The 16,770-nt window shown below is 48.4% G+C and overlaps 1 protein-coding gene across 1 annotated transcript in view; it reads left to right on the top strand.

Annotated features, from left to right (window-relative positions):
* Positions 1-16,770, top strand: part of LOC107117653 (multidrug resistance-associated protein 9-like) — a gene marked incomplete at its 5' end in the record, with an annotated part of 75,101 nt that overhangs the window by 56,136 nt on the left and 2,195 nt on the right. The window contains 5 exons of the mRNA XM_015419810.1: positions 291-480; positions 2,618-2,777; positions 5,498-5,576; positions 7,345-7,458; positions 15,213-15,377. Of these exons, the coding sequence (XP_015275296.1) occupies positions 291-480; positions 2,618-2,777; positions 5,498-5,576; positions 7,345-7,458; positions 15,213-15,377 (708 nt within the window). The remainder of the gene's footprint in view (positions 1-290; positions 481-2,617; positions 2,778-5,497; positions 5,577-7,344; positions 7,459-15,212; positions 15,378-16,770) is intronic.

Below are 16,770 nucleotides of genomic sequence, written 5' to 3'. Positions count from 1 at the left end.
AGAGTTATAGAGAGGGAGGGAGGGAGAAAGAAAGAGAGAGGAGGGAGAGGGAGATGGAAAGAGGGAGAAACAGAGGGGAAGGGACAGGGAGAAAGTGAGAGGTGGGAAGGGTGGAGGGAGAGAGACGGAGGCTTGCCTTTGGCTACCTAGTGAATGCATGAAATGGGTAATATTTGAAACAGAGACTTCCCAGGGACCTCCGTGATCACACCACATTTGCCTCACCGATGCCGGCTCCCAGTATCGTGGCAGGAGATTAATGCTACCTTTTGTCCGTCCCTTTCCTTCAGGACTGCGTTCCCGAGGAGCCGGAGGGTGCCAAGCTTGTCAGCCCTCCCCCAAGCTGGCCAGACCAGGGAGAAATCACGTTTCAAGGATATCACATGAAATACAGAGAAAACAGCCCCTTGGTTCTCACTGACATAAACCTGAGCATTCGGGGCCGAGAAAAAATCGGGATCGTCGGCCGGACGGGCTCCGGTGAGCCACTTTGCATCTGTTTTTCTGATTTATTTCACGTCCAGTGAAACCCTTGACGTCAATGACTGACATGGCCCATGTGTGCAGAGGGGATTGTCTTTGTGCGCATAAGCCCTATGTGCACGACCTGCCCATGCACTGAACTGTCCTGGTTGTGATCAGTGTTCCCTCTAAGCTGAGTTAGTGTGAGCTAGCTCACAGTTTTTTAGCCTCCGACTCACAGACTTTTGTCTTAGCTCAGGAAGGACAGCTCCAGAGCAACCTAATTGATGCAGTCGCCAAATTGCTCGCTCATTACTTTAATGCCAGTAGCTCACAAAGTAGAATTTTTGCTCACAAGACTCCACAGCTTAAAAGGGAACACTGATTGTGATCGTGCTGACTTTCCCCTCTGCCTCTGCGTGGTTGTGGTGCCTGCGTGCAGAGACCTTGTCTGAGCTTCCCTCCCCACGACCAGCAAGTCCGCTTTCTGAACACTGCCAATCACGGAGAGGGAGCAGGTGTGCATAGCTGGTGTTCACAACAAAGGCAGGGAGCAGGAACAAGATGCTCATAGCTGAGTCCGTGTGAGCCAGCTCACAGTTTTTTGGCCTCCAGCTCACACTTTGTTGTCTTACCTCGGGAAGGAGGGCTCCAGAGCAAACTAATTGATGCAGCAGCCAAAGCGCTCGCTCATAGCTTTAATGCCAGGAGCTCACAAAGTAGAATTTTTGCTCACAAGACTCCACAGCTTAGAGGGAGCCAGAGTCATGCATGCTTCCACTCTGCGGGCATTCATTTAGCATGTGGATGGGTTATGTATACAAGGCTGCGGTCTTCCCGTGAAGATCCTGGTCACTGTAGCTGGGATCCCACAATCAGCAACAGAGCCCCCACCTCACCAGTTCACCACACCCCTATTTTAGTACCCACAACCCCGTGAAGTAGATCAGGCTGAGAAAGAGTGACACCCCCCCAGGATCACACTGCCTAGATAAATGCTGGGAGATTTGGGGAGTGCCAGAGCAGGGATTTGAATCCAGGTCTCCCACAACTCCTTGACCACTTTAGCCACTGCGCCATATCGGCTCTTCACCCACTCCTGTCTGATGGAAACCATCAAGGGGAGCGGTGGCACAGTGGGTATATCCCACTGTCTTAACATCCGAACTGTGTCAGTTCGAGCCCCGCGCTGGTGTGAGCAGCCAGCCTGTTGTCCCCAGCTCATCGTCCACCCAGTGATTCGAAAGCTTCGGCGAGTAGATAAAATGGGAACCACTCCTTAGAGAGGGTGGGCACGCCAATCTCCGTTGTGGGAGGGTGTTAGCTGACAGTCAGACATCCTGGTCGAGGCTTGGAAGGCGAAATAGCTTCTCGGCTACGGAATAATCCCTGCAATGGATGTTCCGGCCAGGTGGTGGCAGTGTAGCGATTGACATACAGGTCCTGAAGCCTGGCCAGCAAGCAGCCGTGCGGAAAACGACGGAGCCAAGCCAGAAGATGTCTATACCAGGCAGTGACGGCGCATGCAATTAAAAATGAATATATGTTGTCTTCCCTATCCCCTACAAACATTGTTAGTCCCTTCTCTATATTGAGTAACTGTACATCGCTTTGAGCCCACTGGGGAAAGCGATTAATAAATGGAAAGTATTATTATTATCATTATAATCATCATCATCATCATTATTGTTATTGTTATTATTCCTTTTTAAAGCAACGTGGACAGAGTTGGGTGCTTTCAGAGGATAGCTGTGTTGGTCTGTAGTCGAACAGCTAGATTCGGTAGCACCTTAGGGACCACCACCTTAGAGATACCATACGTTGTCATCTGACGAAGGGAGCTTTGACTCTCGAACGTTTATGCTCTGAAAATGTTGTTGGTCTCTAAGGTTCTACTGAAGTCAACTCTAGCTGTTGGGTACTCATGACCTGAATGTGATGATGCTCACCCAACCGTTTCCTGTATGGATTTTACTGCACCTTTGCCAAAAATTAGCAATTCGCCTACTAAGTGGAACTTCGAATTGTCTGTCATTTCCCTTTTTTTCCAAAGCAAAACAAAATGGCTTTGAACCCCAGATGCCATCCTCTTGCCCCGGCATCTTTTCTCATGGGTTTGTTTGTAATAACTGATGATGCATCTCATCTCTGACAGGTAAATCATCCTTAGGAGTGGCCCTGTTTCGACTCGTAGAACCCGCTGCCGGCACCATCCTGATCGATGGGGTTGACATCTGCACCATAAGTTTGGAATCTCTCCGGACAAAGCTTTCAATCATTCCTCAAGATCCCGTTCTGTTTGTAGGTACAGTAAGGTAGCTGTTGCTGTAATTATAAATTAACCTCTCCTGCAGAAATGAAACATAACCAGTAACGCTAATTTTCATACAAGAGCATAAGAGTCCTAAACGTGCAAGTGTACAGACATAGAGTCTCTTCCCCATTACCAGGAACTGGGGTACAGAGAGGTGCCTTTGTGTGAACTGTTGAACACACAGAGAATCTACGCACACTTGGCAATGTGTGCTTGTAGATCAAGTGTGAGGGAGGAGGATGCGGTTCCTCCCTTCTCCTATGTTCGTTCATCATCCCTGGAATGTAGACTTAAAAGGACTAACATTTATTCGTAGGGAGTGATTCTAAACCAGCCGCCAGATATCCTGTACATGCCACTGCATTGCAACCGACCAGTGGTGACCCCAGGAAGGGGCTTTCAAGGCAACTGAGAAACAGTGGTGGTTTGGGATTGCCTTCCTCTGCAGACCCATCAAACACTGCACATAAATACATCATAAATAATCAGCCGAGTTAAAGATAATAGGGAGTCTTGCACCATGAGGATCCAGACTGCAACAGGAGCTGATATGCATTTGTTGTTCAGTCGCATAGTCGAGTCCGACTCTTCGCGACCCCATGGACCAGATCACGCCAGCCAGGTTATGATATGCATTACAACCCCATAAACTGTTTCGGCAGGAAACCTCCTCCACTCCCACTGCAATCCAGATACTTCCACCGTGCACGACTCTCTGTGTGACTTTGAATGCATCTTCTTTGAGGGTCCTCTCTCTTTTCTAAAATTATGAGACAATATTGCACTGATACGAATCAGTTTGCTGCTCACTCGAATGGTGTTTGTGTATATATACGTGTGAGTGTGTGTGTATTAAAAAAGGCTGTACTCCAAGTCTGAGACTTCCCAGCACTATTTTGCCCAGGGAGTCGAGGCCATAAGGCACCCATTGTTAACTATGACTATATTGTGCCATAAATGAGCATGGTCCTTTATGGAAGTGAATGAAACTGTCCCTTCCTGAAAAGGATATGATCTAGAGGCTGTGAAGAAGCGACAAATTCCCCCCAAAGTATATTACCCAGAAGTATTATGTTATCCCACAATTGTTGCAGCAATAAATTCCTACCATTGATGCAGCAATAGATTATCAAGCAACTTAATTCTGGCCCCGGTCACACGGGCCAGATAACACGGGGGTGGGGAGGTGTGGCTCTTTGCACCGGTGCAATTAGACCCTCCAGAACGCGATCAGATGCGACGGCGGCACACTGCGGTTTCATCTGTCAGCGCATGCGCGTCAAGGAGGATAGCCGGAGGAAAGCCGCGCGCCGGTGTAATCACACGGAACGATTCTGTCAGCAGCCCATGGCAAACCATTTGCTAGTACATTTGTTGAGATACTTTTTAACCGTGTCGCTTTGGCGGCACGCCACGGGTTGGCCACAGGTGCGCAATGCTTGCCAGATGGTGCGGTGTGATCGCGCCCTGAAAATCCGCCCAGCATTCGTGGCTCCCCCGCGGCAAATTTGGCGTGTGAATGGGGCCTCTGTTTTGCTTTTCAAATCGTGACTGGTGGTTTTAGTTTCAGAAGAACAATTAGCTCTTACTCTTTTGGCAACACAATGTTATAATAACTATGCTCAGAGGAGTTAGGTCAGTGTTAATTGTGTATCGAATATAGTTTGAGAATGCTCTTATCTGTGTAGATAAAGAAAAAAGATTAATTTCGATGGATCCTCATTGTTTTTTATAATTGGTTGACATAACAGCCAAGGAAGCAGTTTTATTTTGTTTGTTCTTAAGTAAAATCTTTGACTCCACGAGCATTTATTAAGATACCTGGCACCTGTGGACAGCTACTCCTTAGGATGATTCTTCAGCTGTCACGGAAATGTCTATACCATGAATAGCAATAGACCTAAATTTGCCTGGGCGAACTCTATGGTTTGAGGGCAAAAAAAAAAAACCCATAGAGTTTCACCCAAATACCAGAGTGTCCATGCACAACATCCCCAACACGATGATGTCACTTCCAGGTGACATCATCACATCGGGGATGTCACACAGTGTCCCCACCCATCCCCAGAATGCCCCCCCAAATCCCTCCACCAGAGCGACAAGGGGACCTGGCAACCCCACAGCCCGTTCGCGGGGAGGGCGGGGTATAAATACAATAAATAAATAAATAAATAAATCTGCTCTAGGTTCCTTGCTAGTCACCCTTTCCCTGTATCACCTGTACTTGACCTTTGAAATTGTTGTTTTTCTGCTGCCGCTACAGTTTCGTGGAATGGTCTCCTGGAGGCCATGCACCACACCCCTTCCTTGCCTCAAAGGACTTGCAACACTCCTTTATTTTTGAGGGTGCTTGTTGTCCCATTCAGAGAACATGTTAACTGTGTGTATCGGGAGGATCCTGGATAATGTGTGCTCCCAACAGGCACGGTTGATGGCTTCCAGATACTTCCAGCTTCCAGATCATATACTTCTGAAAAGCCCTCTTGTCTTTCTAGATTCGATCCAAGTCTATCTAGTCTATTTCTATCACTGGCCAGCCAGAGATGACATTTCTGGTGGGTCACAAGAAAGCAGGCCTCTCGTGATTTCTGAAACACCAAAATGGAGTCAAGTGAACCATCCACTAGAATTACTGTTTTGCAGGAGACAATAATTTGGGCTTTTTATTTTTCTTTCAAAAATGAACAGTGTGATTCTTTCATTGTAATTCTTGCCTTACAGGTACAACTTAGATCCTTTTAACAATTACACAGATGATCAAATCTGGCAAGCTCTGGACCGAACGTTTATGCAAAACACAGTATGTTGTTTACTTTTTCCCTGTTCCCCATACTTTCCCCCCACCCCATCGTTCTCTATTATTTACTTGATTTAAAATGACAATACATCGAACATTGTGATTCTTGGTTAACTGCGTGTCATTAATCACAATAGACGGAAGCGGCGGCAAAGAATAATGCGGTGGCACTATAATACTCCATCCCATTAAAATCTCTAAACAATTAATGCTCGCTAATTACATCTCCCTTCCATTGTTCCTTTCTTTTTTTATTTTAAATGACAGGAATAATTGATGATCGTAGCATATGGTAGATTTTAAAGATTAGTAAAGCATTCAGAGGGGCAGGCTGTGACCTTTGGATATAAGGGGACTACGCCCACGCTGCAAAGGGGGAGCTCAGCAGGTGGGGGTCAGGGAGTGCCAAATATGATATCGTGGCTGGGAGGTCGGGGTAGGAAGAAGAAGAAGAAGAAGAAGAGGAGGAAGAGGAAGAGGAAGAAGAGGAAGAAGAGGAAGAAGAAGGAAGAAGAAGAAGAAGGAAGAAGAAGAAGAAGGAAGAAGGAAGAAGAAGGAAGAAGGAAGAAGGAAGAAGGAAGAAGGAAGAAGGAAGAAGGAAGAAGGAAGAAGGAAGAAGGAAGAAGGAAGAAGGAAGAAGGAAGAAGGAAGAAGGAAGAAGGAAGAAGGAAGAAGGAAGAAGGAAGAAGGAAGAAGGAAGAAGGAAGAAGGAAGAAGGAAGAAGAAGAAGAAGAAGAAGAAGAAGAAGAAGAAGAAGAAGAAGAAGAAGAAGAAGAAGAAGAAGAAGAAGAAGAAGAAGAAGGTCAAGCTGGTCTGGACCTGATAGGATTCTTAACACTGCCTAGATAAATGCTGGGAGATTTGGGGGGTGTTTCTGAGGAGGGTGGAGTTTAGGGCGGATGTGACATCACTTCTGGGTGATGCTCTAGGAATTTTCCCAAGCTCTGTGGTAAAGACCATAGACCCTCGGAGAAGCTTCTACGGCATCACTACGGAGACCATTTTTTCCCTCCCTGTTCCTCTTTTTCTCAAGGGTGAGAGATTGGGGCCAGTGTGGGGAAACTCCCTTTGGGCCCAGGCCAGTGTAGCATACGGGTTCTGTGGTCAGTGTCTCCAGGAGTCATTTCGTAGAAAAAGAGGTGCAGGAACTTATTAGCATAACTCATTAGCATAGCTTATTTGCATATGTCACCTCACAGAGGAGGGAGAGCTTTTACCTGGATAAACCTTGGCCTTAAAGGTGCCACTGGACTCTTTTGGATTGCTAGCTGGGGGGGGTGCTCTGCAACTTACTTGGCTGCTTCTTGCGCCTTGTGGCCTGGGGCTGTTGGGAGCAGGGGGTGGGGCTTGTTGCATGTGCCTGCCCCCTGGGCTCTTTACTGCTGGAGCTCCGCTCCTGTGCACCTCTGCAGGAAATGACCCCTGATTGTCTCCCTTGTAATTTATTTTACATTCAAAGCAGCTGAGAGGGAAGAATCAAACCAGGTCCCTAGTGCTACAGGAGGGGGTTTTAAACTGTTCCCTCTTCCCCACAACAAGCCAGTTTCCTGAGTTAAGTTTAAATGAATGCATGTATACAAAGGGGGAGAGCATCAGAAGCTGTTGGAAAGTTTGGCAAAATGAAGGACAGGAACTGGCTGAAGGAAGAACGGATCAAGAAATCATGTGCCAAGATCTGGCTGGCAGGCAGGCAGGCATTTGGGGGCATGGGGGTGGCCAAATGCAGTAATGTGATTGCAGCCAATAACAGAACGCATCTGTTTCTTTTCAGGTTTCCAAACTGCCAGGAAAGCTTCAGGCAGAAGTTGTTGAGAACGGAGAAAATTTCTCCGTGGGGGAACGGCAGCTACTCTGCATGGCGAGAGCGCTCCTTCGGAATTCCAGAGTGAGTTTTGAAACAGCCTGGCAAGGATCGGTGCGGAATACAAAGGAGGGTCCCATGTGGACCGCGCCGTCTGCCCGTTTGGCTGTTCGTATGATGGCTGCGCAAGAGGCCCATTAGCACTGGCGTAACCGATGCCTCCGTAGCATGGCTCACGCTTCCCGTGTGCAAAAACACCCAGGCGCATCCCTCACTCTTCCTGTGCAAGGATCGTGGCCGGCAGATGTTCGGAGAGGCCTTTCTCTGTGCAACAGCCCAGTGAAAGTGACCGCTGCGTGTCATGTCAGAACGGGATACAATTTATTTATTTTTTCCCCAAATCAGTTTTATTCAATTTTTTCATTAACTCATTAACAACAGGGTTATGCAAGATGGGCATATATGTATAATTAACATAACGGAGAAAATTTCTCCGTGGGGGAACGGCAGCTACTCTGCATGGCGAGAGCGCTCCTTCGGAATTCCAGAGTGAGTTTTGAAACAGCCTGGCAAGGATTGGTGCTGAATACAAAGGAGGGTCCCGTGTGGACCGCGCCGTCTGCCTGTTTGGCTGTTCGTATGATGGCTGCGCAAGAGGGCCATTAGCACCGGCATAACCGATGCCTCCGTAGCATGGCTCACGCTTCCCATGTACAAAAACACTCGGGTGCATGCCTCACTCTTCCTGTGCAAGGATCGTGGCCGGCAGATGTTCGGAGAGGCCTTTCTCTGTGCAATGGCCCAGTGACAGTGACCGCTGCGTGTCATGTCAGAATGGGATACAATTTATTTATTTATTTTCCAAATCAGTTTTATTCAATTTTTTCATTAACTCATTAACAACAGGGTTATGCAAGATAGGCATATCGATATAATTAACATATTTTTCGTTATACATCTCAAGCAGGTTCCTGGAGAGGGAGCATAAAAATGTTCTAAACAGACATAAAATAAATTCCTAGGAGGGCATTGCATGTGTAAAGTGCTGTGAAGTCGCGGGGGACTTACAGTGACCCCAGCAAGGGGCTTTCAAGGCAAGTGAGAAGCAGAGTACCCCTTGGTGGTCTCCCTTCCAAGTACTGACCCTGCTTAGCTTCCAAGATCTGATGAGAACAGGCTATACAATGCTGCCTTCCCTCCCAAGAGGGTATTACAACAACATATTTTTGAATGTTTTAGCTAATCTCTGATACCTACCTGGAGATTTTGGGGGGTGGTGCCTGGGGAGGGTGGTGTTTGGGATGGGGAGGGACCTCAGCAGAGGTCATTTCGGGGGGGATCGCGGGGGAACGCAGTTCCCCCGGGTGAGGTGTGGGGGGCGGGGCACATGATGAAGCCCCGCCCCCTGCTTCCGGCCGCCCCGCTTCCGGCCCTCATTCAGCCAGGAGGAGGCAGGAGAAGAGGGAGGGTAAGTTGCTTCCTCCCCGCCTCTCCCCACCCCTGCCTGCCTGGGGCCAGGGAGGGCCTTCGCGGGGCTTCCTTGTACTCCCGCCGGTCTTGCAGGTCCACCGCCGGGCCCCTCATGGGGCTCGGCAGTGGAGCTGCAAGGCCGCCGGCGGCGTCCGGGACTGTTGGGGGCGGGGTGTGTGGCCTTATGACACACGTCCGGTGATGCCAGGGGGTGTGGCCTTATGACACACTTCCGGTGATGTCAGGGGGTGTGGCACATGCTAATGAGTTATGCTAATGAGTTCCCCTAGCTCTTTTTCTACGAAACGACCCCTGCCGCTCCTTCTCTCCAACCCCTTTCCTTCTGCAGCTCCTTCCCCCAGGCACTTTTTCTGCCTCCCAGCTGACTTCTGGCATCGAAGCCTGCCTCAAGGGGGCAGAGTCCTCAGGGACAGGCTGCAGGGGCGAGAGCGGCAGGTAGGAGTGGAAAGGTGATACCACCTGTACTCTCCTTTGGCACATTCAATTGCACCCTGGCAGATCTTTGATGTGATTAGGATGGATCTGGATTTGAAGACGCAGTGCCATCAATGTTTTGTGTCAATCGGGTCCATGGCATCCATGCCAGCATCGTTTTATTTTATTGGGGTGGGTGGGTATTTTTCACATGAGTCGTAGTGGCTCAGGGGTTAAGATGCTGAGCTGGAGACTGGAAGGTCTGTCGTTTGGCAGTTCGAGACCCGAGTGTCGCGTGAAGGAGTGAGCTCCCGTCTCTGGCCTCAGCTCCTGCCAACCTAGCAGTTTGAAAGCAAGAAATTGCAAGTAGATAAATAGGTACCGCTTCAGTGGGAAGGTAACAGCGTTCCATGTGCCTCGGTGTCTAGTCATTCTACGTGACCACGGAGAAGTCTTTGGACAGCGCTGGCTCTTCGGCTTGGAGGCGGAGATGAGCACCAACCCCCAGAGTCAGATTCAACTAGCTTTTGAGCAAGGGAAACCTTTACCTTTACTATTTTTCATATGTGCATGTATGTGTTTTTGTATGTGTGCATATGAGCGTGGATGCACTTGGAAGTCGTGGTGACCCCTGGTGACTGACCTCTACTGGTGGCCTGGAGTATATTCAGGGAGGTGGCTGAATAAAGCCTGCCCCCACTTCCCACTTCTGGTATTCCAAGGAGGTCTCCCATCCAAGCACTTGTCAGAGTCGGCCCTGCTTAGCTTCCAAGATCTGTTGAGATTGGGCTTGACTGGCATCATTTTAGAGAAGAATTTGGCCTGGGGGGGAGGGGGACAAGATTGCCTGGTTCTGCCGTGCTACGGGTCTAATCAGGATCAGACCTGTTAGGCATTTTCAAATGGCCGGGTTCCTTAAAAAGGTGTTGGTGTCCATGTGTTAGACCCACGGATGCTGCAAAGTCTAGTTTGGTTCTGAACCCATACTGATGCCTAGATTACCCCGAGGTAAAGTCTTTCACCATGGATAACTTGGCCATCTATACTATCTAACCCTATACTGACTGGAATCTAGACCTTGCAAGTCACACTTGGCCATCTATTTCAGCCCATATCATCTTGTCAAGTGGAAAGAAGGATTTTGCCCCCTGTTGGGTGCCAAAGGGTGTTAAAATGGACTCCTGTGTGTTATCCAATCCCACAGCAGTGTCATGAAAGACCCCCAAATAGGATTCGAAACCATTTTCTTTTATCCTCTGTGTCTCTGAATACAGGCACATTTAGGTAGACAGACTATCACTCTGAGTCATCACAGTATGATATGACTCATTGTCCTGATGCTGGTGAGTCACATATCTGTAAATCCCACTTGGCCTCATCAGGATTTTAGTTATGAGCATTCCTGGTTGTTGTTGTTCTTGTTCAGTCGCACAGTCGAGTCCGACTCTTTGCGACCCCATGGACCAGTTCACGCCAGGCCTTCCTGTCTTCCGCCGTCCTCTGAAGTTTGCTCAATTTCATGTTCGTTGCATCTATGACATTGTCTAACCATCTCATCCTTTGTCGTCCCCGTCTTCTTTGACTTTCAATCTTTCCCAGCATCAGGGTCTTCTCCAGTGAGTGCTGCCTTCTCATTGGGTGGCCAAAGTATTTGAGCTTCAGTTTCATTATCTGGCCTTCCAGGGAACAGTCAGGGTCGATTTCTTTTAGGATTGACTGATTTCATCTTCTTGCAGTCCAAGGGACTCTCAAGAGTCCTCTCCAGCACCATAGTTCAAAAGAATCTATTCTTCAGTGCTCGGCCTTCCTTATAGTCCAACTCTCGCAGCCTGGCAGTTCTCTATCCACGTATTGTTGAAGCCTAGCTTGTAGGATCTTGAGCATGACCTTGCTAGCATGTGATATGAGTGCAATTGTGCGATAGTTTGAACATACCTTGGCATTGCCCTTCTTTGGGATTGGAATGTATACTGACCTTTTCCAATCCTGTGGCCACTGTTGTGTTTTCCAAATTTGCTGGCAAATTGAGTGCAGCACTTTAACAGCATCATCTTTTAAGACTTTGAATAGCTCAGCTGGGATACCATCACCTCCACTAGCTTTGTTGTTAGTAATGCTTTCTAAGGCCCATTTAACTTCACATTCCAGGATGTCTGGCTCGAGGTCAGTGATTATACCGTCGTGGTTGTCAAGGACGTCATTCCTGGTACAGCATCCTTAATAGCCCAGGCTAGCCTGATCTCATCAGAGCTTGGAAGCTAAGCAGGGAGAGTACTTGGATGAGTGACCACCAAGGCTCTGCAGAGGAAGGCAATGGCAAACCACCTCTGCTCATTGAGAGGGCCATGGCTCAGTGGTAGAGCCTCTGCTTGGCATGCAGAAGGTCCTAGGTTCAATCCCTGGCACCTCTAGTTAAAAAGGGCCAGGCAGTAGGTGATGTGAAAGACCTCAGCCTGAGACCCTGGAGAGTTGTTGTCAGTCCAAGTAGATAACATTGGCCTTGATGGACCAAGGGTCTGATTCAGGCATGTTCATGTATTTATCTCTTGCTTTGAAAACCCCTTGAGGTGGAACTTGATGGGGCCATTATGAATCGGATGTGATTTGATGGCACCCTTCACCTTTAGTTTCCATTACAGTGATTGCCTGCCTAGTGGAAATCTCCCTTCTGTGTAAAGTTACACACGCCTGTGGGGGAGGCAATTTTGCTGCCTTGGACCACTTTTTTCCCTCTTTTATCCCGCTGAGATGCCCTAATCATCTCTCTTCTGTGGATCAGCTTGCTTTGTTTTCTTGTACTGCTTCAGGTCCTCTCACAAGCCTGATGGAACTGCGGCTGTGGCTCAGTGGTAGAGCATCTGCTTGGCATGCAGAAGGTCCCAAGTTCAATCCCTAGCATCTCCAGTTGAAAGGACTGGGTAGTAGGTGATGTGAAAGACCTTCACCTGAGACCCTGGAGAGCATCTGCCAGTCTGAGGTCCCTGCCACACGGCAGGGAAAACGATGGTCGAACTGCGGCTAATTCGAGCCGCATCAAAGTTGACACGCCGCGGCGTGATCTCACGGATCCCCCCAGCTGTGGCGCCATCGCTCCCCGGCACGATCAGATGCCGGGGAGAAAGCGACGGTGCAAAGGGGAGCCTGGCGAACTGCGCATGCTCACACATGCGCAGTTCGTCCAGGAGCTGGGGATGCGCCGGCGCAAGGACGCGCCAGCAATCCCACGGCCGCACTTACCGCGGCCCAATCAAAAGAACCACCCAGGTAGGTGGTTCTTTTTTGGTGCGCTGTAAGGGCGGGATGGGACGGATCGGAGACGGTAACACGACGTTCCCCAGATGTTGCTGTGGGATCGGGCCCGTTTGCTTCGGCCCTGATCCGTCCTTCTCCCGGCCCAAATAGCTCATATGAACAGGGCCTGAGTAGACAATACTGACCTTGATGGACCAGTGGTCTGATTCAGTAGAAGGCAGCTACATGTGAGAATTCCATTCAGGGGAGGGACCATGGCTCAGAAACAGAGCCTCTGCTTGGCACACAGAAGGTCCCAGGTTCAATCCCCACCACCTCCAGTTAAAAAGGACCAGGCAGGTGATGTGAAAGACCTCTGCCTGAGACCCTGGAGAGCTGCTGCCAGTCTGAGTTGAAAATACTGACTTTGATAGCCTGATGGCCTGATTCAGTGTTGGGCAGCTTCATGCGTTCATGTGTTTGTGGCACAACTGTGGAGCAAGATGAATGCATTGAGGCATATTTCACGCATACTGCAATGCATTTGATAAGTGTATTAAAGAAATTGATACACCATCATCCTGCATCTGTTAAAATATGTACAGCCATTTTTCACACTTTTCTCGTAGGACCAGGGATCTTTCTTCCATTCGCACGAATGCTACTCCCTGAGATGTTGTTCTCTACTGAAAAGGAAGATGGTGCTGTTGTTTAGATGACCGGCACGCTTGGTCCTTTGCACACACCCACACACCCCTTTCTTGGAAAATGTCAGGCTGATCAGTGCTGGTTAATAATGAATCCAAATATTTGTTCATTTAAAGAGTCGCTCAGGGATAACCGGTTGGGGCTCTCAGCACATTCTTCTCGGAGTCACAGTTTGATGCACAAATAATTCCAAAGCGGGAAACAACATTTTACAGCTTCCCTCCCAAAGAAACACAGTTTGAAACCTAAAACTGATTTCCCCTTTCGAGGTTGAAAGGCAAGCTATATTTTAAAAGAAAAGGGCTTAATGCAGTGACCTGGGTGAACTGTGTCCACATGGAAGGAGACTCCCATAGGACATTACATAGACTTGTTTTTCCATCCTCTACAAAGTTCATGTGCATGGGCACAGAGCAGGGTTGTCTACCCCCAGGTGGAGCCTGGTGTTCTCCCAGAATTGCCGTTGATCTTCACACTATAGAAATCGGTTCCCCCAGAATGCAGACTCCATAGCATCACATCCTCGCTGAGCATCTTCCCCTCCCCGTGCACTGGCACCAAATCTCCAGGAATTTCCCAAGCCAAAGATGGCAACCCTAGCCCATATTCAGGCACTAGTGCCACCACTACAGGCAATAAGAGGCTTCTGTGCCCCTCCTCTATCCCCAGCCATTACAGGAACCAGAAGCTTGTGCATCCCTCTTCTCAGCTTTCACAGGGAGTGAGAGGCTTCTGTATCCCTCCTCTATTCTTAGTCATTACTCAAAACAAGAGGCTTCTGTGCCCCTATTCTGTTCTCAGCCATTACAGGGAACAAGAGGTTTCTGTACCCTTACTCTATCCCCAACCACTGCAGGGAATGAGAGCCTTCTGTACCCCTCCTCTATTATCAGCCATTACAGGGAATAAGAGGTTTCTGTACCCTTACTCTATCCCCAGCTACCCCTCTTCTTTCCACCTACTCAAGCAATGTTATCTAAGGGGAAAAACAGGGCACCACGTGAATGCAAGTGTGGGAAAGTGTGGACTGGTTGAAATGCCTTCTCTCATCTGCAAAGGTCATACATAGATGCAGGGCTATTTTTGGGCAGGAACACACAGGAACGGAGTGCCGGCTGGCTCCCAAGTTGGCCACGCCCAGCAGGAACTCATTCGCATAATAGGCCAAACCCAACAGCAGAAACTCATTAGGATTGGCTACATTAGGGGTGTGTGGCCTAACATGCAAAGGAGTTCCTGCTACACAAAAAGGCCCTGGGTTTTGACAACAAACAAGGTAAACAGAATAACAAGCAAAAGGTGGGTGTGGCTGGATAACCACACTTCTGGTAACATGGGGGTGCGGCCTAATGTGCTAATGAGCTGTGCTGTCAGGGGTGTGGCCTATTATGCTAATGAGTTCCTGCTGGGCTTTTTCTACAAAAAGAGCCCTGCATTGAATGTCATTTTCAACATGACTAATACCTGTATTAGGAAGCTGAGATCGGTTGTATGTTTCCAGTTTCTATAGCATAGACATCTGCATAGCCTCTACATGTGTAAGATTCCCCTCCACAGGTTGTGTGGGGAGGAGTCAGCTACGGCTTGGCCCCTGTGACTTCTGTATGCAGAAATACGCATCTTGCCTTAATGTATCTTGCCCTGTTTCCCTGCTGCCCTCTCGAGGTCTTCTCTAGATTGTTTACGTGAGCCCTGCTCCTCTTACAGCCAGTTTGGTATAGTGGTTAGGAGCGCGGATTCTAATCTGGAAGAACCGGATTGGATTCCGCACTCCCCCACATGCAGCTGCTGGTGTGACCTTGGGTCAGTCACAAGTACTCTCAGAGCTGTTCTCTCAGGAGCAGTTCCCTCAGAGCTCTCTCAGCCCCGCCTACCTCACAGGGTGTCTGTTGTGGGGAGGGGAAAGGAAAGGAGATTGTAAACTGCTCTGGGACTCCTTCAGGTAGTGAAGGGCAGGGTATAAATCCAATCTCTTCTTCTCCTTCTTCTTCTAGATCATACTTCTGGATGAGGCCACAGCTTCCATCGATTCTGAGACTGACACGCAGATTCAGCAGACCATCCAAGAAGCTTTCAAGGACTGCACGGTCCTGACCATCGCTCACCGAATAAACACCGTCCTCGAAAGCGACCGCATTTTGGTTATGGACAACGGAAAGGTGCCGAATCAGATAAGCCGAAAAAGCTCATTAGAGCTTCATAGTTAATCTCTGGCCCAGTATTTTCCAAGCAGTGTGCTCAAGAACCCTGCCGTATCATGAAAGGCATCATGGCTCTTTAATGAGAAAATTCACAATGGCAGATAAGCTGTCCCAAAATTTCATCTCACCCGCCTGTACCAACCTTCCTCTGCATCGTGCACCTGCAGGCGTGCATGTTTGGTGTTCTGCAAGGAACATTATCTGTTGATGTTGTTGGGGAAACAGGCAAAAATACTTAAATAGAGTTTCCAATGGATCTTTGCTTCACTGGAGAAGGAGACCTTGCTGTCTATGAAAAAGATTTATTTCTTAGGGAAGGATTCACATGGAAAGCTACAAAAGAGATATCTAGAGCTACCTCTTTAGATCCCTACATCTACAAACACATGGTCACACACAAATGGAGTTTCTTCTTCTTCTTGGCCCCTAAAAAAGGCACCTGAACACCTGAACCAATGATTGCTAGTAAACAGACTTAGATTTCCCCAGGCTATCTTCCCATTGGCTCTGAAAAGCAGATTAACCCTATACTGACTGGAATCTAGACCTTGCAAGTCCCACATTTCCAACAGATGTGAGGTGGCAGCAAAGGCCAGCATCCCTGGCCAGCCCCATGTGACATGAGCATGCCCGATAAAACATGAACATGAATCAGCAGAAATGTAACCCTTGCACTAAGTATAATGTTATTTGTTGGGACTTTTCCCCTCGGCAGAGCAAATGATTCTCTTGTGTGACCTACTGATTTAATTGATATATAGCCCATTATCTCCTTCCTCCTCTCCTGAGCCAGACCAGTAGGTTGGCTGATAGCCTAGCTGGAGGGCAGGGCGAATGGAGCAAGGGATGCTTACTGGCTGGGCTCAGGTTCCTGACAGGCTATGCTCCTACTTTTTCCAGGTCCTGACTAACTTGAGGTCCAAAAAGCCACGAAAAGGGGGAGATCTTCTTTGTTATATTTTGCAAGTGAATCCAGAACTATTCTCCTCCATGCATTCCACTTCCTAAGTACATTGTTGGTGAAAGTTCTCAAGTGTAGCTGTTTATATATATAGGTATATGCCCTGACCTGGACAGCCCAGGATAGCCTGATCTCATGAGATCTCAGAAGCTAAGCAGGGTCAGCCCTGGTTACTACTTGGATGGGAGACCTCCAAGAAATACCAGGGTTGCAATGCAGAGGCAGGCAATGACAAACCACCTCTGAACATCTCTTGCTTTGAAAACCCCAACAGGGGTTGCCATAAGTCAGCTGTGACTTGACGGCAAATAATCGTTAGGTACGTTTAGATGGACATCAATATTTATGTATTCATTTCTATGTGAATAGTGAGATGCCCTAAACCCAAGG

This window comes from Gekko japonicus, unplaced genomic scaffold (genome assembly GCF_001447785.1).
Source record: "Gekko japonicus isolate JY-2015 unplaced genomic scaffold, Gekko_japonicus_V1.1 scaffold2472, whole genome shotgun sequence".
In the NCBI taxonomy this organism is placed as follows: Eukaryota; Metazoa; Chordata; class Lepidosauria; order Squamata; family Gekkonidae; genus Gekko; species Gekko japonicus.
This window is presented reverse-complemented; position numbering and strand designations above follow the sequence as displayed.